The following is a 24,593-nucleotide window of genomic DNA, read 5'->3' as shown; positions in this document are numbered from 1 at the left end:
GTTGTCTTACCTATATTGAGCTTACTAACCCCAACATATATATACCAGTAGCTAGCTAGTAGTTGTATACTAATGGTTGAAATTGCTGCCATTCATTGAGCCTCATTCATTGTTTATATTTGTATCAATCCTCATGTACCTTGGACTCATTTAGCCATACGTCATGAATATATCAATCCATGTCAACCATCACCTTGTGGCCCGAATTCGCAATGCCGCGAGATCAATGGGCAGGCTGTGTGCTCGTGCCTTGCCGACTTTGTGGGTGTGGCACCAGCCTGCAGACCCGAGTGTACCGTTAACTCAGAATGTCCGCTGGATAAGGCGTGTATTAAGCGCAAATGTTCAGATCCTTGTCCGGGAGTTTGCGGCCTCAATGCCGAGTGTCATGTTAGGAATCATAGTCCCTTATGTTCTTGCCGTCCGGGTATGACCGGAGATGCATTTGTGCGTTGCTCTCCACAGCCATGTAAGAGACGTCGTCGTTAATCCCCTCACATTGAACAGTTGAAAATGTTTTTGGTTATTGTTTGTAGCTCCAGCTCCTGTAAAGGCCATAGAAGTATACAGAGATCCTTGTGTACCATCACCTTGCGGTCCCTATTCTCAATGCCGTAATCAGTATAATGTCCCTTCGTGTTCCTGTCTCCCCAACTATATAGGTTCTCCGCCAAATTGTAAGCCCGAATGTAGCATTAATGCCGATTGTCCAGCTAGTCAGGCATGTATAAATGAAAAATGCCGTGATCCATGTCCCGGAGCCTGTGGCCTCAACACCGAGTGTACAGTTACCAATCATATACCCACGTGTAAGTGTATATTGGGGTATGTGGGAGATGCTTTTGTCAGCTGCAGGCCAGAACCAACGCCTCCGCCGAAAATGAAAGACACTCCGGACGATCCTTGCTATCCAAACCCCTGCGGTACCAATGCCCTGTGTTCCGGTAATGGTGTGTGCACCTGTCTAGCCGACTATCAGGGGGATCCTTACAGATTGTGTAAGCCAGAGTGTGTTCTCAACTCGGAGTGCCCTTCGAACAAAGCTTGTCTGAATCAGAAATGTCGAGATCCCTGCCCGGGAACGTGTGCCTCCAATGCCATTTGTGAGGTTCACAATCACATACCCATGTGCCATTGTGGCCCACAAATGACGGGCAATGCCTTTGTGCTTTGCCAGCAAGTTCAAAGAAGTAGGTTTTGTGCTCCCTGTCAACACAGACTTCCCTCATACTCAATTCTTTCGGTTTTATTCTTAAAGCGGAAATATATCGCAATCCCTGCCAACCCTCACCTTGCGGTCCCAACTCGCAGTGCCGTGAAATTAACTCTCAGGCTGTGTGTTCCTGCCTGCCCAATTTCTTGGGCTCGCCTCCAAGTTGTAGACCTGAATGCACCACCAATCCAGAATGCCCAGCAAACTTGGCTTGCCAAAACCAAAGGTGCATAGATCCCTGTCCGGGCACCTGCGGTAGGTTTGCCCAATGCAAAGTCGTTAGTCATAGTCCCTTCTGTACTTGCGTCCCTGGCTATACCGGAAATCCGTTCGTTCAGTGTCAAAGAATATGTAAGTGATGACAATGAGTTTATATTAAATTGAATACGAAGTTGATGTTTGAAACTTCAACACAGTTGAACCTCCGCGAGATGTTGAACAACCGCTGAACCCCTGCCAGCCATCACCCTGTGGCCCCAACAGCTTGTGCAAACCAGTGGGCAGCTCTCCCTCGTGTTCTTGCCTCAGTGAGTTTATAGGACAACCGCCGAATTGTCGTCCCGAATGTGTAACCAACTCGGAATGTCCCTCTAATGAGGTTTGTCAAAATCATAAATGTAAAGATCCCTGCCCCGGTTTGTGTGGCCAAAACGCCTTGTGTCGTGTTAGCAGTCATACGCCCATGTGCTACTGTAATCCCGGTTATCAAGGTGATCCCTTCGTTTTCTGTTCACCTCAGCCGCAACGCGAGCCCATTGAAACTATCGATCCTTGTAATCCTTCGCCCTGTGGTCCAAATTCCGTCTGCCTGCAGCAGAACGGTGTTGGGTCTTGTCAATGTTTACCCGAATACTTTGGCAACCCGTATGAAGGCTGTCGACCCGAGTGTGTTGTTAACTCTGACTGTCCCTCTAATAAGGCGTGTGTTAATCAGAAATGCTTAGATCCCTGTCCGGGAACCTGTGGCCAAAATGCCGAGTGTTTTGCTAGAAATCATTTGGCTACTTGTAACTGCTTGTATGGATATCAGGGAGATCCCTATCGCTACTGCAGCAAAGAAGAAAAACGTAAGAAACGGAGCGAAAGTTCTATTCGATGCTGTGCAAGGAAGTGATTCCTTTTTTTTAACTTTCCCATTTGTAATTGTAGCTGTGCTCAAGGAATACGTCAATCCTTGCCAACCCTCACCTTGTGGTCCCAACTCGCAATGTCGTGAATTGAATGAACAGGCGGTGTGTTCTTGTTTACCGGAGTACATGGGAACCCCACCCACATGCCGACCCGAATGCACCTCCAGCTATGAGTGTGCTTCGGACAAGGCTTGTGTCAATCAAAAATGTCAAGACCCCTGTCCAGGCATATGTGGTCAGCAGGCTCTCTGTAATGTACGCAATCATGTGCCACTGTGCTCTTGTCAAAATGGTTATACCGGTGATCCATTTACACTCTGTTACCCCATACCACGTAAGTTAATTGAATGGCAACGATATGTTTCCGAAACTGAGCAAAAACTTGATGTACAAATTTTAGCTCCTCCACCCGTAAGGGAGTCTGAACCCATAAGGGATCCGTGTGTGCCCTCGCCGTGCGGCCCCAATGCACAGTGTCGCAATGTCAATGGTCAGGCCTCGTGCTCTTGTTTGCCCCAGTATTTGGGTGCTCCTCCCAATTGTCGCCCCGAATGCTCGACCAGTTCGGAATGTCCTTTGAATATGGCCTGCATTAACATGCATTGCATTGATCCCTGCCCAGGCTCGTGTGCATATAATGCTTTGTGCACGGTACAAAACCATGTACCAAGTTGCCATTGTCCTGAGGAGTATGGTGGCGATCCGTTCACTAGTTGCCAGTTGTTGCCAAAACGTAAGATTTCAAATACCGAAAAGAACTCTTTAATCATGTCAACTCTTGTAGCCAAGCCAATTGCTGAAGACGATCCTTGTAATCCTTCACCTTGCGGACCCAATGCCCAATGTAACAATGGCCAATGTACTTGTCTGCCCGAATATCATGGAGACCCCTATGTGGCTTGTCGACCCGAATGCATTCTTAGCACAGAGTGTCCTTCGAATAGGGCCTGTATAAATCAAAAATGCCAAGATCCCTGCCCCGGAACATGTGCCCACAATGCTCTGTGCGAAGTGTACAATCACATACCCATGTGTCGCTGTCCTCAAGGCATGACGGGCAATGCCTTTGTGCAATGTGAAATAGAACGTAAACCAGTGGATGTTGATCCATGCCTGCCTTCACCTTGTGGTCCCAATAGTCGATGCCGAGTACATCAAAACACTGCCGTTTGTTCTTGCATAGAAAACTACCTGGGAAATCCTCCGTCATGTAGGCCTGAGTGTAGTATTAACTCGGACTGCCCACCACAAAAGGCGTGTCAAAACCTCAAATGTGTAGATCCTTGTCCGGGCTCGTGTGGCCTAAATGCCCTGTGTCATATAGTAAACCATGCCCCCATTTGCACATGTCCTGCTCGTTTCACGGGCAATCCTTTCGTGAGCTGTCAACCGATAATTGAAACGCCACCACCAAAACTGAAAGATACACCAAATCCGTGTGTGCCATCTCCTTGTGGTGCCAACTCCGAATGTCGAGCTGTGGGAGACTCACCATCGTGCTCATGTCTGCCAACGTTCCAGGGACAACCACCAAACTGCAGGCCCGAGTGTGTCACTAACTCTGAATGTCCTTCGAATAGGGCCTGTACTAATCAAAAGTGCCAAGACCCCTGTCCGGGAGTGTGTGGCCATAACGCTATCTGCAATGTCATATCACATACTGCCATGTGTCTATGTGCTCCTGGCTACACAGGAGATCCCTTTACTGGCTGCACCTTGCCACCCATACGACAGCTTGACCACACTTCGCCTTGCCTACCGAACCCTTGTGGTGCCAATGCCATTTGTCGACAAGAAAATAATGCCGGATCTTGCCAATGCCTACGCGACTACTTTGGCAATCCCTATGAAGGTTGTCGCCCAGAATGTGTGGCCAATTCTGATTGTGCCTCTAATAAGGCTTGTGTTAACCAAAAATGCCGCGATCCTTGCCCTGGAGTGTGTGGTCTTAACGCCATATGCAGTGTGGTCAATCATTTGGCCACATGCCAATGTCTAGGCGAGTACATTGGTGATCCCTATCGGTACTGTCAAATGCCTGAGAAACGTAAGTCCTATTCGGTAGTTGTTGCAGATGGGACCCGTTGTAAAATATTTCCATTTCCGTTTGTTTAGCTATGATTAAGGAATACGTCAACCCTTGCCAACCTTCGCCCTGCGGTCCCAACTCTCAATGTCGCGAGGTAAATCAGCAAGCGGTCTGCTCCTGCTTGCCCGATTACATGGGAACCCCACCCTCATGTAGGCCGGAATGTACCAGCAACTCTGAGTGCAGCTACGACAAGGCGTGCGTGAATCAAAAATGTGTAGATCCTTGTCCAGGTGCCTGCGGCAGCAATGCTGAGTGCAGGGTATTCAGTCATTCGCCTATTTGTACTTGTCTCCCAGGCTATACAGGAAATGCGTTTACCCGTTGTTATCCTATGCCGAAACCTTGTAAGATAGTCCTCGAAAGTTATTGCAATAGTGGGTAACTAATTTCTTCCATCTTGTTTAGCCCCTGCGCCAGTGCCTCAAAGAGATATATCACCAAATCCTTGTCTACCTTCGCCCTGCGGTCAATATGCCCAGTGTCGTGACACAGGCGGAGCACCGTCTTGCTCTTGTCTACCCTCTTACTTGGGCTCCCCACCCAACTGTCGACCTGAATGCACGATCAACTCTGATTGCCCCAGATCAATGGCTTGTATTTCGCAAAAATGTCAAGATCCTTGCCCGGGAGCATGTGGTTTCAATGCCGAATGCCATGTCATCAATCACATGCCGACATGCCAATGTGCCTTGGGCTTCATTGGAGATGCCTTTGTTAATTGCCATGCAGCACCTCGCCAGCCCCCAGTCAAGGAGGATGACCCATGTGTGCCTTCTCCATGCGGCGTCAACGCTATATGTCGCCAAGGGCAATGTTCATGTCCACCCGAATACCAAGGAAATCCACTGGTGCGTTGCCAACCGGAATGCGTTTTGAATTCAGATTGCCCAAGCAACAAGGCTTGCATGAATCAAAAGTGCCAAGACCCCTGCCCTGGTACCTGTGCCTCAAATGCAATTTGTGAGACACATCAACATGTCGCCATGTGTTATTGCCCTGAAGGTATGACCGGCAATGCATTCACACAGTGCATACCGCTACCACCGGTGAGAGTAAGCCAACCATGCCAACCATCGCCCTGTGGTCCCAACTCTCAGTGCCGCATACTCAACGAGCAGGCGGTCTGTTCATGTTTACCCGATTATATAGGAGCACCGCCCACTTGCCGCCCAGAATGTAACTCCAACAATGAATGTCCTTTAAGCAAGGCATGCCTACAACAGAAATGCCGCGATCCCTGTCCGGGCTCATGTGGCATTAATACAGAATGCTCAGTGCACAATCACAGCCCGATTTGCCGTTGCCTTCCAGGCTTCAGTGGCAATCCATTTATAGGTTGCGAACGTATGCAAAGTATGCTCAAAAACCCATACCCATAGTTTTAGACTAGTTTTTTTACCACACTTCCTTTTCAGTTATTCCTCTGCTAGATTCGCCCAAAAAACCCAAAGATCCTTGTCGCCCCTCGCCCTGTGGCCCGAACTCTGAATGCCGCCCAGTAGGTGATAGCCCTTCGTGTTCATGCCTTAAAGACTTTGTGGGAACACCGCCGAACTGTCGACCAGAGTGTACAACAAATTCCGAGTGTGCCCATAATCTGGCTTGCAAAAATCAACATTGCAGTGATCCATGCCCCGGTGTCTGCGGTTCTAATGCTCAATGTCGAGTCATAAACCACACCCCAATGTGTTATTGTGATAGCGGCTATACGGGAGATCCGTTCTCCATATGTTCGCCAGTGCGAGAGAGTTCCCCTGAGGTGGTAAGACCTTGTCAGCCCAACCCTTGTGGTGCCAACGCTGAGTGTACGGAACGCAATGGCGTAGGTGCTTGCCAATGTTTGGCAGAATTCTTTGGCAACCCCTACGAAGGTTGCCGCCCCGAGTGCGTCTTAAACTCCGATTGTCCTGCCCATTTAGCATGTGTACATAACAAATGCAAAAATCCTTGTCCAGGAACCTGCGGTCGCAATGCCGAGTGCCATGTGCGCAATCATTTGCCTTCGTGTAACTGTATCAATGGCTACACCGGTGATCCTTACATGTATTGCAATCTACAACCAGAACGTAAGCATTAGGAAATGCCGAGCTGTCGTAATTTTTTTATCTAAAAACCCTTTTTTTAGCTGTATTCGATGTTAGCGATCCCTGCCAACCCTCACCCTGTGGCCCTAATTCTCAATGCCGCGAAATACAAAACCAAGCGGTATGCTCTTGTTTGCCTACATTTGTGGGTCAACCACCAGCATGTCGTCCCGAATGTACCATTTCCAGTGAATGCGCCTTCGATAAGGCATGTCTGAGCCAAAAGTGTGTAGATCCTTGCCCAGGTACTTGTGGCCATAATGCCGAGTGTCGAGTGCGCAATCACAGTCCATTATGTAGCTGCAAGCCGGGTTTCACGGGAGATGCTTTCCTTAGATGTTTGCCAATACCACCGAAACGTAAGATTTATTTGGAAGTCAGGAACCTTCACCGTGTACTTACAAACTACATTTAACTTTCACAACAGCCACAAGCCCCATAGTTCTCAAGGAGGAAGTTCGAGATCCTTGTGTACCCTCGCCATGTGGTACGAACTCGCAGTGTCGTGTGCTTAACCAGCAAGCTGCTTGCTCGTGCCTGCCCAGCTACTTTGGTTCTCCCCCCAATTGTCGACCTGAATGCACCATCAATGCGGATTGTTCATCAAATTTAGCTTGCATCAATGAAAAATGCCGAGATCCTTGCCCGGGATCCTGTGGTCTCTCAGCCTTATGTTCGGTTGTTACACATACGCCCATTTGCTCCTGTCCCTCGGGTTATGTGGGTGATCCATTTGTGTCTTGTGTGCCTCAACCACCACAACAGGATCCAAGTAACGTCTTTCGCTTGCCATCCCCAGATCTTTAGCTAAATTGTGTCTTTCTATCTATCTTTTTTTTTTAAATACGTGTTGTAGTACCCAAAGATCCTTGCCATCCCTCGCCTTGTGGTTCGAATGCCCAATGCCAGAATGGCCAGTGTACTTGTCTTGAGGGGTACCAAGGCAATCCTTTTGTGGGTTGCCGTCCCGAGTGTGTTCTGAATAGTGATTGCCCACGTGACAAGGCTTGCGTAAGCAACAAATGCCAGGATCCCTGTCCAGGCACTTGTGGCATAGGAGCCTTATGTGAAGTTATCAATCATATACCCATGTGCAGGTGTCCCCAACAAATGACAGGCAATGCCTTTGTCCAATGTGTGATGGTGGAAAGTAAGAAAAAAAAAGCTTGAGTTTTCGCATTAGTGTAAAAAATTGTAAAAAAAAATTTTTTAGTTCCAAAACAACCGGACCACCCTTGCCAACCTAGTCCTTGTGGACCTAATTCCCAGTGCCGCGAATTAAATGGTCAAGCCGTTTGCTCCTGTTTGCCCACTTATCTGGGTTCACCACCCTATTGTCGACCTGAGTGTAGCATCAATTCCGACTGTGCCCCTCACCAGGCTTGTGTTAATCAGAAATGCCAAGATCCCTGCCCAGGATCTTGTGGACTGCGTGCCGAATGTCAGGTCGTTAATCATGTGCCCCATTGTAAGTGTCCACCTGGTTATACAGGCAATGCATTCCAATTATGCCAATTGCTGCCACCACCTCCGGTCAAGATTCAAGAAGAGCCTGTGAATCCTTGTGTTCCCTCCCCCTGTGGTCCCAATTCGGAGTGTCGCGTAGAGAAGGGTTCTGCTTCCTGTTCCTGCTTGCCCAATTACATTGGAGCTCCTCCTGCCTGCCGACCTGAGTGCATTAGTTCTTCAGAGTGTGCCACAACTTTGGCCTGCATCAATATGAAGTGCCGCGATCCCTGTCCGGGAGTCTGTGGCGAGTCTGCTATTTGTCAAGTCGTCAGCCATACCCCGTCATGCCTTTGCGTCAACGGCTACATCGGAGATCCCTTCACTCGATGCCACCCTCAGCCCCAAATCGAAAGAGAACAGGTTAACCCCTGTTCCCCCAGCCCTTGTGGCAGCAACGCTGTGTGCCGCGAAAGAAGCGGAGCTGGGGCCTGCCAGTGTCTACCCGAATACTTTGGCAATCCCTATGAAGGATGCCGTCCAGAATGTGTTCTCAATTCCGATTGCCCCTCTAATAAGGCTTGCGTTGGTGAAAAATGTCGTGATCCCTGCCCCGGTGTCTGTGGCCAGAATGCGCTGTGCAGCGCCATTAATCATCTGCCCTCGTGTTCCTGCTACGATGGCTATACTGGAGATCCCTACAGTTATTGCAATGTCATTAGAGAACGTAAGATTATTTAAGGATTAATAAGTTTACTTATAGTTTAGCCTTACTAAGTTATCCTATTATTATTACGATTTAGCCATACGAGAATACGTCAATCCCTGTGAGCCATCGCCCTGTGGGCCCAACTCACAGTGCACTGAAGTAAACGGCCAAGCCATGTGTGCCTGCTTGCCAGAATATGTCGGTCTTCCGCCGAGCTGTAGACCAGAATGTACTGTCAATTCTGAGTGTCCCGCCCTTAAGGCTTGTATCAATCGTAAATGTGAGGATCCCTGTCCTGGCGTGTGTGGCTTGCAAGCCGAATGTAGGGTTATCAACCATGCGCCCATTTGTAGCTGCATTTCCGGCTATACAGGAAATGCATTTACAAGGTGCTATCTCACACCCCCTTTGCCACCTCCAGCACGTGAACCCTATCGAGATCCCTGCGTACCTTCTCCCTGCGGCCAGTATGGCCAGTGTAGAGTCATCAACGAAAATCAGTATAGCTGCAGTTGTTTACCCTCCTATGTGGGTTCACCTCCCAATTGTCGGCCGGAATGTGTACTCAACTCTGATTGTCCCAGCCAAGAGGCTTGCCTCAATGAGCATTGCAAAGATCCTTGTCCCGGTTCTTGTGGCCTAAGTGCCCTATGTACGGTTATAAACCACGTCCCCAATTGTGTTTGTGGTCCAGGCTACACAGGAGATCCTTTCACTCGCTGTGCACCAGAACTACCCAAGCCAGCACGTAAGAGTCCCTTGAACCCCGATCAAAGTGTAATCTCCAAGTCAATTAATCCACTTTATTTAGCTGCTCCCCCCATCGCCGATGATCCTTGTCAACCTTCACCGTGTGGGCCTAATGCCGAGTGTCATGATGGCTCGTGTTCTTGTCTCCCCGAATACCAAGGCGATCCCTATAGGGGTTGTAGGCCCGAATGTATTTTAAATTCGGAATGCCCTCGCAATTTAGCCTGTATGAATCAGAAGTGTAGCGATCCTTGCGTGGGCACATGTGCTTCAAATGCCATTTGTACAGTACATATACATGTGCCCATGTGCCATTGTCCTGACGATATGGAAGGTGATGCCTTTGCCTTATGCCGACCCAAGCCCAAAAGTAATTATTCCCCCTGGGAAGAAGGGACTGTCGTTAATCATCGTTTCGTTTCTTTAGAAGTAGAGCCCAGCAATCCATGTCAGCCCTCACCTTGTGGCCCTAACTCTCAGTGTCGAGAAAAGAACGGTTTGGCAATTTGTTCTTGTCTGCCACAAATGATAGGTTCTCCCCCCTCTTGTCGTCCCGAGTGTGTAAGTGATTCCGAGTGTTCGCCCCAGTATGCATGTGTCAATCAGCAATGTCAAGATCCTTGTCCCGGAAGTTGTGGTCATCAAGCCCTGTGTCATGTTGTCAATCACAATCCAACTTGCTCTTGCCCCACAGGATACACTGGCAGTCCTTTTGTAGCTTGCCAGCCCATAGGTATAATTTTTCGTCCAACAAAAATTGTAAGACAATCATCTAATAGCCTTTTTATTAGTTCAAACCCCTCCTCAGTACGAAGAACCTGTAAATCCTTGTATACCCTCGCCTTGTGGTCCACATTCGGAATGTAATGCGGTGCAAGGTTCTGCCTCTTGCAAATGTTTGTCTACGTACCAAGGTTCGCCGCCGTATTGTCGCCCTGAGTGTGTAACGAATTCCGAATGTCCCTCGAGCCAAGCCTGCATTAATCAAAAATGCCGAGATCCTTGCCTAGGAGTATGTGGCCATCAAGCTGAATGTCGCACCCTCAATCATATACCCATGTGCTTGTGTCCATCAGGCTACGAGGGTGATCCCTTCACCAATTGTCGTCAAAGTATAGCTCGGCCAGAAACAACACCAACGGCTGTGGCCCAGCCCAGGCCTGTGCTGCAAGAACACATAGAACCTTGTGTTCCAAATCCTTGTGGGCCCAACGCCGAATGTCTCTCTAATAACCGAGTGGGTTCTTGTATTTGCTTGCGCAACTTCTTTGGAAACCCTTATGAGGGTTGCCGTCCGGAATGTGTATTGAATTCCGATTGTCCCAGCTCCAAATCTTGCATACAAACCAAATGTCAAGATCCTTGCCCAGGAATCTGCGGTCAGAATGCCCTTTGTCATGTAACAAATCACCTGCCCTCGTGTAACTGCTACTCGGGTTACACAGGAGATCCGTATCGCATTTGTCATGCTGTACAAGAAAGTAAGAGAACAAGCGTTCATTAAATAATCCAGAGAAAACCAAAGATTTTCATTACATTTCTTTTCTTCTTCACTTATTACCTAATATAATCAGGGGATCCTATAGAATACGTTAATCCCTGTGTTCCCTCACCCTGTGGTCCCAATAGTCAATGTCGCGAAATTAGGCAACAAGCTGTTTGTTCTTGCCTACCCGAGTTTGTGGGCACCCCACCCGCTTGCCGACCTGAGTGTACCACAAATAATGAATGTGAATTTAGTAAGGCATGTATAAATCGTAAATGTCAAGACCCCTGTCCGGGAGCCTGCGGTCTAAATGCAGAGTGTCGCGTTATCAATCACAATCCCATATGTTCATGTCTACCCGAGTACGTGGGAGATGCATTTACCGGATGTTATCCCCAGCCACCACGTAAGATGAGAATTGAACCCATTGAACGAATGGAAATAGTTTTTATTTCACAATTCTCCATTTCATGTACTTTAGCCATACGCGATATACCAGTAGGTATAACCCAGCAGCCCCAATATCCCATAACCTCGCGGCCACCAATTGTATACGAGGAATCGAGACCTACAAGACCAACACCGGTGCCAGCTACCACTCCTCTTGCCCCCTTGCTAGTGACCAGAAAACCCTTGCCGACATATCAACCTGCTGTAATAGCTGAGGAGCCCATAAATCCATGCTATCCTTCTCCTTGCGGCCTCCATGCACAATGTCAAAATCGCCAAGGCATAGCCATCTGTTCGTGCTTACCCAGTTACATAGGCACACCGCCAAATTGTCGCCCAGAGTGTGCAATTAACGCGGATTGTCCAGCTCATTTGGCATGTTTCAACAGCAAATGCTCAGATCCCTGTCCTGGATCTTGTGGCTTCCGTGCCATGTGCCATGTTGTCAACCATGTGCCCAATTGTGTATGCCAGTCAGGCTTAACTGGTGATCCTTTTACAGAATGCCACGCCCCCAAATTTGTTGTCAAATATAATGAAAGTCCTTCGCCATCATATCCAAAAGATCCCTGTATACCGTCACCTTGCGGTGGAAATGCCGAATGCCACGAAGGCACTTGTTCCTGCCTGCCGGAATATCATGGCGATCCCTATGTGGGTTGTAGGCCAGAATGTGTTCTCAACTCTGATTGCCCGCGCAATCGGGCGTGTATCAATCGCAAATGTCAAGATCCTTGCCCGGGTACCTGTGGCAATCAAGCCCTCTGCCAAGTGGTCAATCACATACCCCTATGCTCCTGTCCTCAGGGCATGACTGGCAATGCTTTTGTTAATTGTGAACCCATACGCAACGTTGAACCCATAGCTGAAGATCCCGTTCGAAATCCTTGCCATCCCACACCTTGCGGTCCCAATTCCCACTGTCATGAGGTTAGAGGCCAGGCCGTTTGTAGTTGTATAGCTGGATATTTTGGTACTCCTCCCAGCTGCCGTCCCGAATGCTCCTCGAATTCCGACTGCCCTGGCGACAAATATTGTCTAAATCAAAAGTGCAGAGACACTTGCGTGGGAGCTTGTGGTGTACGGGCCTTGTGTCGAGCCTATGATCATTTGCCCCGTTGCTACTGTCCTTCGAGATATGAGGGCAATCCCTACGTGCAGTGTTCACCCATAGGTAGTGTTAGCCTTTATACTCAAGTATGAGGTGATTGATATGTTTTCCTAATAATTTATCATCCTTCTTACAGTGGAACCTTTACCACCACCGCCAAAAGTCATTGAAGATGTACCAGTTAATCCCTGTCAACCCTCACCTTGCGGCCCCTATTCTCAGTGTTCTGTAGGGCAAGATAACAAGGCCAAGTGTGCTTGTCTTAGAGACTATGTGGGTCAACCACCATATTGCCGTCCTGAGTGTGTGAGCAGTGCCGAGTGTCCTTCCTTCCAGGCCTGTGTCAATGAGAAATGTATTGACCCTTGCCCTGGATCATGTGGCCATAAAGCCGAATGTCGTGTCATCTCTCATACGGCTATGTGTTATTGTCCCACTGGTCTTGTTGGAGATCCATTTGTGCAATGTGTCCCACAGCAAGATCCTCCGGTAGAAATAAGCATACCTTGCAGTCCCAGTCCTTGCGGCTTGAATGCCATATGTCGTGCCCAACGAGGTTTGAGCACCTGCCAATGTCTGCCCAACTACTATGGCAACCCCTATGAAGCCTGCCGTCCAGAATGTTTGCGCAATGCCGATTGTCCTTCCAACAAAGCTTGTCGAAATGAGAAATGTCACAATCCATGTCCTGGAACATGTGGCCACAATGCTCATTGTTATGTGGTCAATCATGTTCCAAATTGCGTATGCTTAACGGGCTATGAAGGTGATCCCTATAGCCAGTGTATACGATCTTTGTATGAACGTAAGCGAAACTCCTATATGAAATGAAATACCATAACCTCCCCTCGGTGATAACTTCTTAACTTCCGATGTCATTGTAACAGGACTTTGGAGAATTTTTTTATATATTGCTAATGGATAAACTTTCCCACAAATAATCGACTCACTTAAAAAGAATTTTTTACCTTCTGCAACCTTAACCAATTTTTTTTTTAATGTGAACCTTTCGCATATGTTGATGACCATAATGTATACCAAGCTGGTTGAAAACGCCCTAACCCTGCACCTAACACTCGAATACCAATCAATAACAAGGACTGCCCTTAAGCGGACTTTGTTATGACTCTTGTAAACCTCTACGCTCCTTGTTTTTCCAACTGTTGTGAAAAGATCCTTCCACCCACCAAAACTAGAACTGCTACCCTTACCCATCTTAACCAGACCCCTTTCTTGGCGCACGTGTTATGCGCAATAATCTAATGACCAATCTCGAAAGCCTTCTCTAAACCCTGAATATGCCTAACCGTTGGGAAACCCTTTCTTCACAACTTTGCAATTGCGACACTGTCTAACTAAGGTTAGCGTTTGCTGCTAAAACAACTTGGGGAACCAAGATATTCCCGATTTGCTCTAATCATAAAAATGTATACTTTTTGCTATAGTCTAATGCGTCTCCCTTCAGAAGTTATGTGAAAACTTTCTTCACTTTTTTTAATATGGATTTTTTACCCACATTTGCAGCCGCGAACTCACCTGTTCTCACACTTCGTTGTTTATATCATCTCACTATGAAACCTCCTCAAACTGCCTTCAATTTCAAATAGTTTGTCGCTTTTATTTTATGCTACTATGTACATTGCTTTGCTTTGCTTTAAAATGCTTCGCCTAGTTTAAGTTTTGCTTTAATATGACCAGCTATTAATGTCTCCCTAATGAAACTCCCGAAAACCCAAATATTTAGCCAAGCCTCCAGTGTATGTGAATCCTTGTGAGCCTTCGCCGTGCGGTGCGAATGCCCAGTGCCGTGAAGTAAATGGTCAAGCTGTCTGCTCATGTCTGCCCGAGTTTATGGGCAGCCCACCAGCCTGTCGTCCGGAATGTGTGGTCAGTTCGGAGTGTCCTTCGGATAGGGCTTGCATCAAGCAGAAATGTCAAGATCCTTGTCCTGGAGCATGTGGCATCAACGCCGAGTGTCATGTACGCAGCCACAGTCCATTGTGTTCCTGCAAACCAGGCTACACCGGAGAAGCCTTCACCCGTTGTCTACCCATACCGGAGCGTAAAAAGGATGAAATACCGCCGCCTCCAGTCAATCCCTGCCTGCCTTCACCCTGCGGACCCTACTCTCAATGTCGAGAATTGAATGGCATGGCCTCCTGCAGTTGTTTGCCAAATTACATCGGCTCGGCTCCCAATTGTCGACCAGAGTGCACCATCAATTCGGAGTGTGCCAGTAACCAGGCTTGCATTAATGAAAAATGTCGGGATCCTTGTCCGGGCTCCTGTGGTTTTGATGCTTTGTGTAATGTTATCAATCACACGCCCAGCTGTTCGTGTCCCACCGGCTACACTGGTGATCCGTTTAGCAGTTGTCGTCTCTTGCCCCCACCACCGCCCATAAGTATGTCCTCTGCATTGATAGCTCATTTTGTTACAGATGTTAATCAAATTTCCAACGAAACACTTACAGAACCCAAAGAACCAATTGATCCCTGCAATCCCTCACCCTGTGGCTCCAATTCTGTATGCCAAAACGGCAAATGTTCTTGTCTACCCGAATATCATGGCGATCCTTACATTGGCTGTCGCCCAGAGTGTGTTCTCAGTTCGGATTGTGCCCGCAACCGAGCCTGCGTTCGCAACAAATGTATTGACCCTTGTCCCGGCACCTGTGGCCAAAATGCTTTGTGTGATGTCACCAATCACATAGCCATGTGTCGCTGTCCCGAACGCATGACTGGCAATGCCTTTGTGGCCTGCGAACCTGTACGCGATGTAGTACCCCAAAATCCCTGCCAGCCTTCTCCTTGTGGCCCCAATTCGCAGTGTATTGAACGAAACGGCAACGCGGTTTGCTCCTGCATCACCGGATACATGGGCAATCCACCCAATTGTAGATTGGAATGTTACGCCAGCTCAGACTGTGCACCCATACACGCTTGCATTAATAACAAATGTGTGGATCCCTGTCCCGGCAAGTGTGGTTTGAATGCCGAATGTCAAGCTGTGCAACATCGTGCCCATTGCGAGTGTTTGCGTGGCTACGAGGGTAATCCCTATGTAGTTTGTAATCGCATAGGTAGGTTGAGTAAAAGAGAAAATGCTGGGTTCTTACCAGGAATAATGTGTTGCCCTTTTTGGTATCTATTTAGAAATACGCCATGAACCACCTCAAAAGCCCACTGATCCTTGTCGTCCCTCCCCTTGTGGCCCCAATTCGCAGTGTACTGCAGTTAATGGTCAGGCCAAGTGTTCATGCTTACCCGAATTTGTGGGCTCGGCCCCCAATTGCCGCCCCGAATGCACCAGCAATGATGATTGCACCAACAATCTGGCCTGTATCAATCAAAAATGTCGCGATCCATGTCCTGGTTCTTGTGGATTTAATGCCAACTGCATTGTTACACTCCACATGGCGAACTGTCATTGTCCAGCGGGTATGACTGGCGATCCTTTCCGCATGTGTTACGAGCGTAAAGAAAGTAAGGCATACGAAAAAATTTTGCGTTATATAGAGTTTTTGCTCCATGTCAAGTCCATTTCCATTTGTAATTTTTATATTTTAAAACGTTTCTAGTTTTACCACCACAACGTGAGGAGCCCAAGAATCCTTGCCAACCCTCACCGTGTGGCAGCAACGCTGAATGCCGCATTAGAGGCTCTGGCTTTACCTGCGAATGCGTCCGCGACTACATCGGCAATCCCTATGACGGCTGTCGTCCAGAGTGTGTGGGCAACTCAGAGTGCTCAGCGAATCGTGCTTGTATACGCCAGAAATGCGCAGATCCCTGCCCTGGAACGTGCGGCGTCGAGGCTGTCTGCTCTGTCAACAATCACATACCCATTTGCTCTTGCCCCAATGGCTATACAGGCAATGCTTTTGTGCAATGTTCGCCAATTGTAATCGAAGAGCTTCCAAAGGAGAGCCGTGATCCCTGTTATCCCACACCATGTGGCCAAAATACAATTTGCCGTGTACAAGGCAAGCAGGCTGTTTGTGAATGCTTACCCGGATTCTTTGGCAACCCCTATGGCCAGGAATGTAGGCCGGAGTGTACGCTCAGCTCGGACTGCGCCAAGAACAAGGCCTGTGTCAACAACAAATGTGTCGATCCCTGCCCCGGAGTTTGCGGCTATGGTGCTGTATGCCAAACGGTCAATCACAATCCCATTTGCAGTTGTCCCACGCCATTGATAGGCAATCCTATTTCGGAATGTCACGAAGCTCCCAAACAAGCAGAGCCCGTTGATCCCTGCAATCCATCGCCCTGTCGCACAAATGGCATTTGCCGTGTCCACAATGGTCTTGCCACTTGCACCTATCCCGAATGTGTTGTCAACGATGATTGCTCCCGCGATCGAGCATGTGTCAACCAGAAATGCCGTGATCCTTGCATCAACGCTTGTGGCCTCAATGCCATCTGTACCAGCATCAATCATAAGGCTGTGTGTACTTGCCCCTCTGGATTCTATGGGTCTCCTTATAACCACTGTCAACAACAAGTGGAGGTAGTGCGAGTCCCCAAGCCCGAATGCGTCTCCGACAACGATTGCAGCAATGACAAGGCTTGTGTCAACCAGCAGTGCAAGAATCCTTGTGAACTCGGCAACATATGTGGCCAAAACGCCCGCTGTCATATCCAATTGCATAGACCCCTATGTGTATGCAACGAAGGCTATACGGGTAATGCTTTGAATAACTGCTACCTAATTGGTTGTCGTTCGGACGAGGAGTGTCCTGCCACCGAGGCCTGCATCAATAAACAATGTACCGATTCATGTCTCTACACGCAGTGCGGTATTCAAGCTTTGTGTCGCTCAGACTATAATCACAAGGCCAGATGTCACTGTCCCGATGGTTACCGTGGAAATCCTTTGATCCGTTGTGAACGACCCGAATGTACCCAAGACGAGGAGTGTGCCTTCAATTTGGCCTGCCGCAATGAACGCTGTGAGGATCCCTGCAACTGTGGTGTGAATGCCCAATGCCGAGTCAACAACCATCGAGCCCAATGCAGATGTCCTCCAGGCTATGTGGGTAACCCCAGTGTGCGCTGTGACATCGAAGAGGTCAAGGTTGCTCCCCAATGTACCATGGATGCTGATTGCAGCAGTAAATTGGCTTGCTTCAGTGGCGAATGTAAGAACCCATGTGTGGTCACCAAACCATGTGGAGCCAATGCCGTGTGTTCCGTCGTTGACACCTTGCCCTTAAGGACCATGATGTGCGAATGTGAGCCCGGTTATGTTGGTGATGCCGATGTGGGTTGCCGCAAGGGTAAGTTGATTTGTTTTGCTTTCTTTGCTTGACTTGAAACTTATGCATTAATAATGAATTTGAAACATTGAAAAGGATTCGAAGTTTTGCTTTTGTTACAGCTCTATACAATCTCTTCTTTCAGTGTATATAGTACACTAGAAAAGCACAATCTTTATGTAATGATAAAAATTGTTTTTTTTTATTCACTTTAACACTGACCTAACGTTTACACTGGCGCACACACCCCCGTCAAAACTAATCGATTCATTGGTAATGTGTAGCTAATCGCCTTTCTTTTGTTTTCCCAGAACCCGTTCGTGACCAGGGATGCCGATCGAATGAGGAATGCCCTACAACGGAGGCTTGTCGCAATGGTAATTGTGTTAATCCTTGCATTGATGCTTCGCCATGTGCTCGCAGTGCCGAATGTTTGGCCCAACAACATAGGGCTATATGTACCTGCCCTCAAGGAACTCAGGGAGATCCTTTCGTCAACTGTTATCAGCCACGTAAGTAAAACTAAAAGCTTTTATCGAAGAATTTTATTGATTTGTCAAGCTTGAATAGAGCTCGTGGGCCAAAACCTAAAAAAAATGTGCAATAACGTTGTTGGGTCTTCTATCCAGCAGATACAGATAAAATTTGACTCTTCGATGTGTGAGTCCAAAATAGGTTGCCAACATTAACATGGTGACCAGCTGAAATTAACAATTAATATCTAAACTTTGAACATATTGGTTTCTGCCTATGGAAAATATTCAGCAAGGAAATTTGGCAAACTCAGGATTAGATCTAACCGATCCAATTTTTACTTTTTTGTTATTAAGATCCATATCCGATTATGGGATTGTTTTCTGTCCGACATTTTTTAATGTCGTTAGCTTCCCTTTGCAGAAGAGATGTGCACGTGGGTGATGTCCCACTCACTCTCACGAGACAACAAATATTATTTTGTCGACTCGCCTTCAGGCATGCTCACGAGATAATAACTTTACTCACGCACGACTCACGAAAAACTTGCGAACCACGGTTGAAAAAATATTTTCCATGAAGCGAACAATGTTTTTTTTTTTGCAAACGACTTCTGAAATTAGAAGAAAAATAGGCGAAAAGTAGTACTCTGCCTATAGTGAAGAAAATTCCAAAACAAAAATTGGTAGCTACTCTTGAAATCGTTATGGCTATCATTCCCGGCTTCATTTTTGTTTGTTTAATCAGTTTAAATGGTTAGTTCATTATTATTTACTTCCGAAAAAAATAAAAAAAACGTGTTTTGTTATAGAAACAAAAACATTTGATTGTTGACAAATTTCGCTTCGAATTTTTCCAACCTAAAACCCAAGTCGTGATTTTCTCATGAGTCGTAATATCTCGTGGTTCTTGATTTTTTCATGAGTCGTGATAAGCGTTTTAAGTCGCAATTCACACTCACGCACGAAGAATTTTAATTCAATCGCGCTCACGCACAATCACGCGATTAGATTTGGATCTCACTCACGAATAACGTGACTAATGCGTGACACGACTACTCACGACTCACGGGTGTACACCTGTACCTTGCAGTCCTATTCTTCAAGTTTCGTATACCGTGGCCGTACCGTAAACCATAGACCTTATACCGCTTAATGTGCTTATCAACTTTGATGATCTGGAAGTACTCCTAACACTCTCTGCAAGTTTTGAGCTGATTTAATTGAAATTTAGAACGTATCTGAATGTCCGCTTAGATAGTTATTGCAAGGTTCTCAACTTCGAAAACAAGATGTCGTATAGGTTAACACGTCCGCTATGACCCTGAATGAGAATCCTGGCGAGAACAACAGAAATTTTTTCAACGAAAGAGAATCGATCAGCGACACGTTCTTCAGATTCAGCCTTAAAAAGGATTTCGCCGAATTAAGAAATAAAATTGGGAGATATGTTTATATGGGAGGTATCAAAATATATTCATTTACAGGTAGTGGCAGTTGCCCAACAACAAAATGTCAAAATCAGTGCTTGAAATTGAAATTTAGAACGTATCTGAATGTCCGCTTAGATAGTTATTGCAGGGTTCTCAACTTCGAAAACAAGATGTCGTATAGGTTAACACGTCCGCTATGACCCTGAATGAGAATCCTGGCGAGAACAACAGAAATTTTTTCAACGAAAGAGAATCGATCAGCGACACGTTCTTCAGATTCAGCCTTAAAAAGGATTTCGCCGAATTAAGAAATAAAATTGGGAGATATGTTTATATGGGAGGTATCAAAATATATTCATTTACAGGTAGTGGCAGTTGCCCAACAACAAAATGTCAAAATCAGTGCTTAGTGCAACTCTGATTTTGTGTATGTTACTAGTTGGCGGCATTTTTCGTTTTTTGCGTGTGTAATGGTTCTTAATTTTAATACACACACACAACCAAAACTGGTTGACAGGATAGATTAGGTTAGGTTTAAGTGGCAGTCTGCCATCAGCCTCACTTAGACGTTTTCGTCCATTGCGATACCACACGAACAGAAGAGGGAAAATGCCTTCTAGTTCCTACCGTTGAACCATCCACATCGCTTTAAAAAGCCCAATAACTTGCGAATGTTCACTTCCGCTAAATCAGACAGGATCTCAAAGAAGTGAGAACCTAAAGTACAGGGTGGCTGATGAAAGCCGCTACCAAAAAAAAATGTAATAACTTTTTTTCTATTTAATAATAATAATTTAATAATTAATTTAATTAATTAATTAATTAATTTAATTAATAATAATTTAATAATTAATTTAATAATTTAATTTAACATGAATAAAAGAAAAATGTATTCCATACACCGAAAAAAAAATGTAGCAATATTCATCATTGTAGCAATATTCATCAGCCACCCTGTAGAACTCCTTCCTGGTCCTGAAAACTAAGCTTACATGTCGCTGGAGGCATACCCATAGATTCAAGTGTCCCTGGAGTCTGTAAGGTAGTTCCTAGTCTCACAAGCTCATGTGCTTTAGAATTCCCTGGGATATCTCTGTGGCCCGGCACCCAGAACAGGTGAATTTTGAACTGTTCAGCCATCTCGTTGAGAGATCTGCGACAGTCGAGGGCGATTTCTGTGTTCAGAAATACGTTCTCCAGGGATTTAATGACTGCCTGGCTGTCTGAGAAGATATTTATGCTAATCGTCGTAATGACATTATATCTTAGCCATTCCAGCACTTCTTTAATTGCAAGGATTTCTGCTTGATACACACTGCAGTGTTCGGATAACCTCTTCGATATGACCAGTGCTAGATCTTTAGAGTACACCCCAAAGCCCACCTGGTCAATTAGTTTGGAACCATCCGTATAGAAGTCTATGTAACTTCTGTTACCAGGGATATCATAGTTCCAATCGGTTCTATCAGGAATAGTGGTACAGTAATGTGTATCAAAAAGCGGCTCAGGTAGGGTGCAATCCATACTACCTGGAACATCGGATATTGTATCAAGTATAACAAAGTGTCCGTAACCAAAGAGAAAGCTACCTTAGCCTCACGGCAGTGGCCGCAGCAATTTGTATAGCCACAATGTCCAGAGGCATTAGATGTAGCATTAAATTCACTGCATCAGATGGTGTCGTCCTCAGTGCGGCTGTGATGCACAAACAAGCCCTTCTTTGGATCCGGTTGAGTATTGAACAGTAGGTGGACTTTTGAAGCACCGTCCACCAGACGACTACACCATATAGCATATAGGTCTGACAACTGCAGTTTATGACAATGCATGACACTCGGTCTAAATCCCCCCACTTTTGCCAATGGCTCTCTCGCAGGTGTATAGGGCAAGAGTGGCCTTTCTTGCCCTTTTCAAAATATTTGATTTGAAGTTTAGTTTCCTGTTCAGCAAAACACCCACGTATTTTGCGTTCTCTGTAAATGGAACATTCTCTCCACCCAAGGAGACAGGTTCCACTGTAGTCTACTTTGCTGTTGCACGTAGAGCTTCCTGAAGTATATCTCTAAGAGTACTGGGAGACTTTCCCCAGCACATGCAACCACTTTTACGCCTTTTTCTTCCAGAGACATTAATATATTGTTAATGGCTATATTCCAAAGTAAAGGAGACAGTACACCTCCTTGAGGAGTTCCTCTGCTGACCCATCTTTAGAGATCCACAGATCCCAAGCCTGCCGTAATGCATCTTTTAGTAAATAAGTTATCAATAAACTTTCTTACGGTAGAGTTGATGCCTACAAACTTCTATTCCTTCATGATTGACGTCGGTTTTACATTATTGAAAGCACCTTCAATGCCAAGAAATGCTACCATTGTATATTCCTTGACAGCGATAGAACCCTCTATGTAGCCGACTAGGTCGTGAAGGGTTGTTTCATGGATTTGCCTTTACTATATGCATGCTGCTGCCGCAACAGGCGATCTCCAGGGACCTTTGCCCTAAGATATGTTTCTTTCAACCGCTCAAGAGTCTTCAGCATAAAGGATGACAGACTAATAGGACGAAAATCTTTCGCCTTCGTGTGGTAGAATGTCAAGGCGATCAATAATATATATATTTGTTGGGTCTCATATCAATATGGCGATTTGTTATTTGTTTGATATTCGGCAATTTTTGACAACCTCCTCTGGCGCCACGTTGTTCGTTGAAGAGTTGTCCGTGCAAGGAGTATCAAAGAGTAGTTCTAATATTTGAGTTAGTTTGAATGGGTTGCTCACCAAAGGTGAGTTCTCTCGGAGGCCAGTTTGACCTATTGTTGTACCCCAGAGAGAGAAAGGGAGGAGAAAGAAAATGTCAGACCTCGTACTAGACGTAATACACGAATAAAAGAAAAAGACAGGAGGAGTGGAGAACCCGAGCGGGGGGTGAAGAACCGCCGGTCCCTACGCAAGCACGGATCTATCTACGCCAGAGCTTGTGGCTCCCCCCGTCGGAACCTTCCTGTTCCCTCAACAAACCTCAGAAGACATACCAGAAATACGTTTGCAAGTTCACCCAGATAACAAAAGAAAGGGCTCTCTGCAGACCCTTACAGGAACACGGCAAGTGTTCAATAGTCTCCTCCTCATCCTCATCGAGGCAACTTCTACAGAAGTCATTGTGCGGTATCCCTATGCGCGCCGCCATGCGGCCTATGACATGGTGTCCGGCTATTAACCTTGTCAAAGTACTCATCGACCTCTTATCGAACGCCAGCAACTCCCTCGTCCTCCTCCGGTCAATGACCGGTCATAGCGCCTTCACAGTCCGGCAACCATCTACCGAGTCCTATCTCGCCACCGACGCCGCCCGGGCCATCTCATCTACTGTGTTGAGTAGCTCGACAAATGGCACGTAGGGAAGACCGATGACTGGTCCGCCCGGCGCACACGAACCCATACTCGTCCGCCCTCTCATTCCCTGGAATACCCTCATGCCCAGGAACCCAAGTCAACGTCACATCGTGGGCCCGGAGCCTATCCAGGGCTTCCAAACAATCCGCATCTCGACCTCATCATCCTCAACCCCAAGACCTTGAGAGCCGCCATACTGTCCACATAAATTCTGAGTTTCGAGGGCGCCAAGCCCCTTACCAGAATTTCTCTTGCGGCCACTATAATGGCGCAGACCTCCGTCTGAAAGACCGTACACTCTTCCGGCAGTCTCAGAGACATACTGATATTGAGTACATCAGATTAAACCCCAATCCAGTCACTGACTCCATCTTGGAGCCATCTGTGTAGATCGAGGTCTCATCCTCCTCAAGTACACCATCCCCCCTCCATTCGTTCCTCTCAGGAAAATGGAATTGCGAATGTCCTCACTCCAACCGGCACTGTTGCCAGGTAGTCGGAGTATGTCCTCAGTCTACCCTCCGTTTCCATAACACCCAGAATCGAACTGTGGCCGCAACTATCCACCTTCAGCATGCCTAGCTCCCTCAACCTAAGCGCGACCCTGGCAGCGCAGTTCAAAATATAGGCCTCAATGGGCTGCATATCCAGCATCGCCTCCAGACCTGCCCGCGGTGCGGATCTGTGATCCCGACGCAGGGCAGTCTCTGGACCTTCTCGAACTCCCTTGAACGCGTGCTCTTCCCTACGGCATACCAGTGCTCCATAGGCCAGTACTGGTCTCACCATGGCCGTATACATCCAATAAATCATCCTAGAAGTCACCCCCCACTTCCAACCGAACATCTTCCTTCAGGAGTAAAAGCGCACAGTGCCTTACGGCTTCTTTCCTCGTTGTTTCTCTTCCAGGACAGTTTCGAATCGAGGACTATGCCTAGGTACCTCGCCTCCTTCGACAGTCGCAGGGTGACCCCGTCCAAGGACGGAAGTGTAAACTACAAATAGGAGCGTCTTTAAATATTTTTTTTTTTTAAATGATAAGTTAAAAAAAAAATTTTCTCACAAAATAATAATTGGACAGTCATCTACGAAGTAAAATAAAAATCAATCAGCGATCAAAATTTGAAACGGATGCTCATGTCCGTTAGTAAATAAAAAAGTAAATTTAAAGATAGCATCTTTCTTTTAAAGTTTTGGTTCTTTGGCTTGTTCGAATAAGGAAAAATTTTAAATTGAAGGCCAAGTTTTTTTAAATGTATCCCAATATGTGCTCAACAAGGTCAACTTATAAAAACAACATTTTGTTTCCTATTAATAGCTCAAATCACAACTGGATGCACGCATGACTCTGATTGTCCTTTCTCTCAAGCTTGCATCAACAAACGCTGCCAGGATCCATGCGCCGAGAGTAATCCTTGTGCTGGAAATGCTGAATGTCGCGTTCTAAATAATCGTCCTATATGCTCCTGTCCATCTGGATGGGGAGGCGATCCGCAAGTGCAATGCTTTAAACGTAAGTGATAAAAAAAAAAACAAACAAAAAAAATATTCGATCAATTTTTGA

The 24,593-nt window shown here is 46.6% G+C and overlaps 1 protein-coding gene across 1 annotated transcript in view; it reads left to right on the top strand.

Annotated features, from left to right (window-relative positions):
• The window catches only part of LOC106085046 (uncharacterized), a 319,563-nt gene that overhangs the window by 287,064 nt on the left and 7,906 nt on the right, over positions 1-24,593 (top strand). The window contains 26 exon segments of the mRNA XM_059364246.1: positions 155-469; positions 537-1,190; positions 1,259-1,564; positions 1,630-2,280; positions 2,363-2,677; positions 2,744-3,076; positions 3,128-4,390; positions 4,459-4,779; positions 4,841-5,788; positions 5,851-6,501; positions 6,561-6,916; positions 6,919-7,291; positions 7,376-7,669; positions 7,733-8,692; positions 8,769-9,422; positions 9,486-9,794; positions 9,852-10,157; positions 10,216-10,905; positions 10,999-12,534; positions 12,608-13,276; positions 14,216-14,875; positions 14,945-15,553; positions 15,627-15,956; positions 16,052-17,752; positions 18,043-18,243; positions 24,348-24,542. Of these exon segments, the coding sequence (XP_059220229.1) occupies positions 155-469; positions 537-1,190; positions 1,259-1,564; positions 1,630-2,280; positions 2,363-2,677; positions 2,744-3,076; positions 3,128-4,390; positions 4,459-4,779; positions 4,841-5,788; positions 5,851-6,501; positions 6,561-6,916; positions 6,919-7,291; positions 7,376-7,669; positions 7,733-8,692; positions 8,769-9,422; positions 9,486-9,794; positions 9,852-10,157; positions 10,216-10,905; positions 10,999-12,534; positions 12,608-13,276; positions 14,216-14,875; positions 14,945-15,553; positions 15,627-15,956; positions 16,052-17,752; positions 18,043-18,243; positions 24,348-24,542 (15,600 nt within the window).

The sequence above is a fragment of the Stomoxys calcitrans genome, chromosome 3 (genome assembly GCF_963082655.1).
Source record: "Stomoxys calcitrans chromosome 3, idStoCalc2.1, whole genome shotgun sequence".
NCBI classification, from domain to species: Eukaryota; Metazoa; Arthropoda; class Insecta; order Diptera; family Muscidae; genus Stomoxys; species Stomoxys calcitrans.
This window is presented reverse-complemented; position numbering and strand designations above follow the sequence as displayed.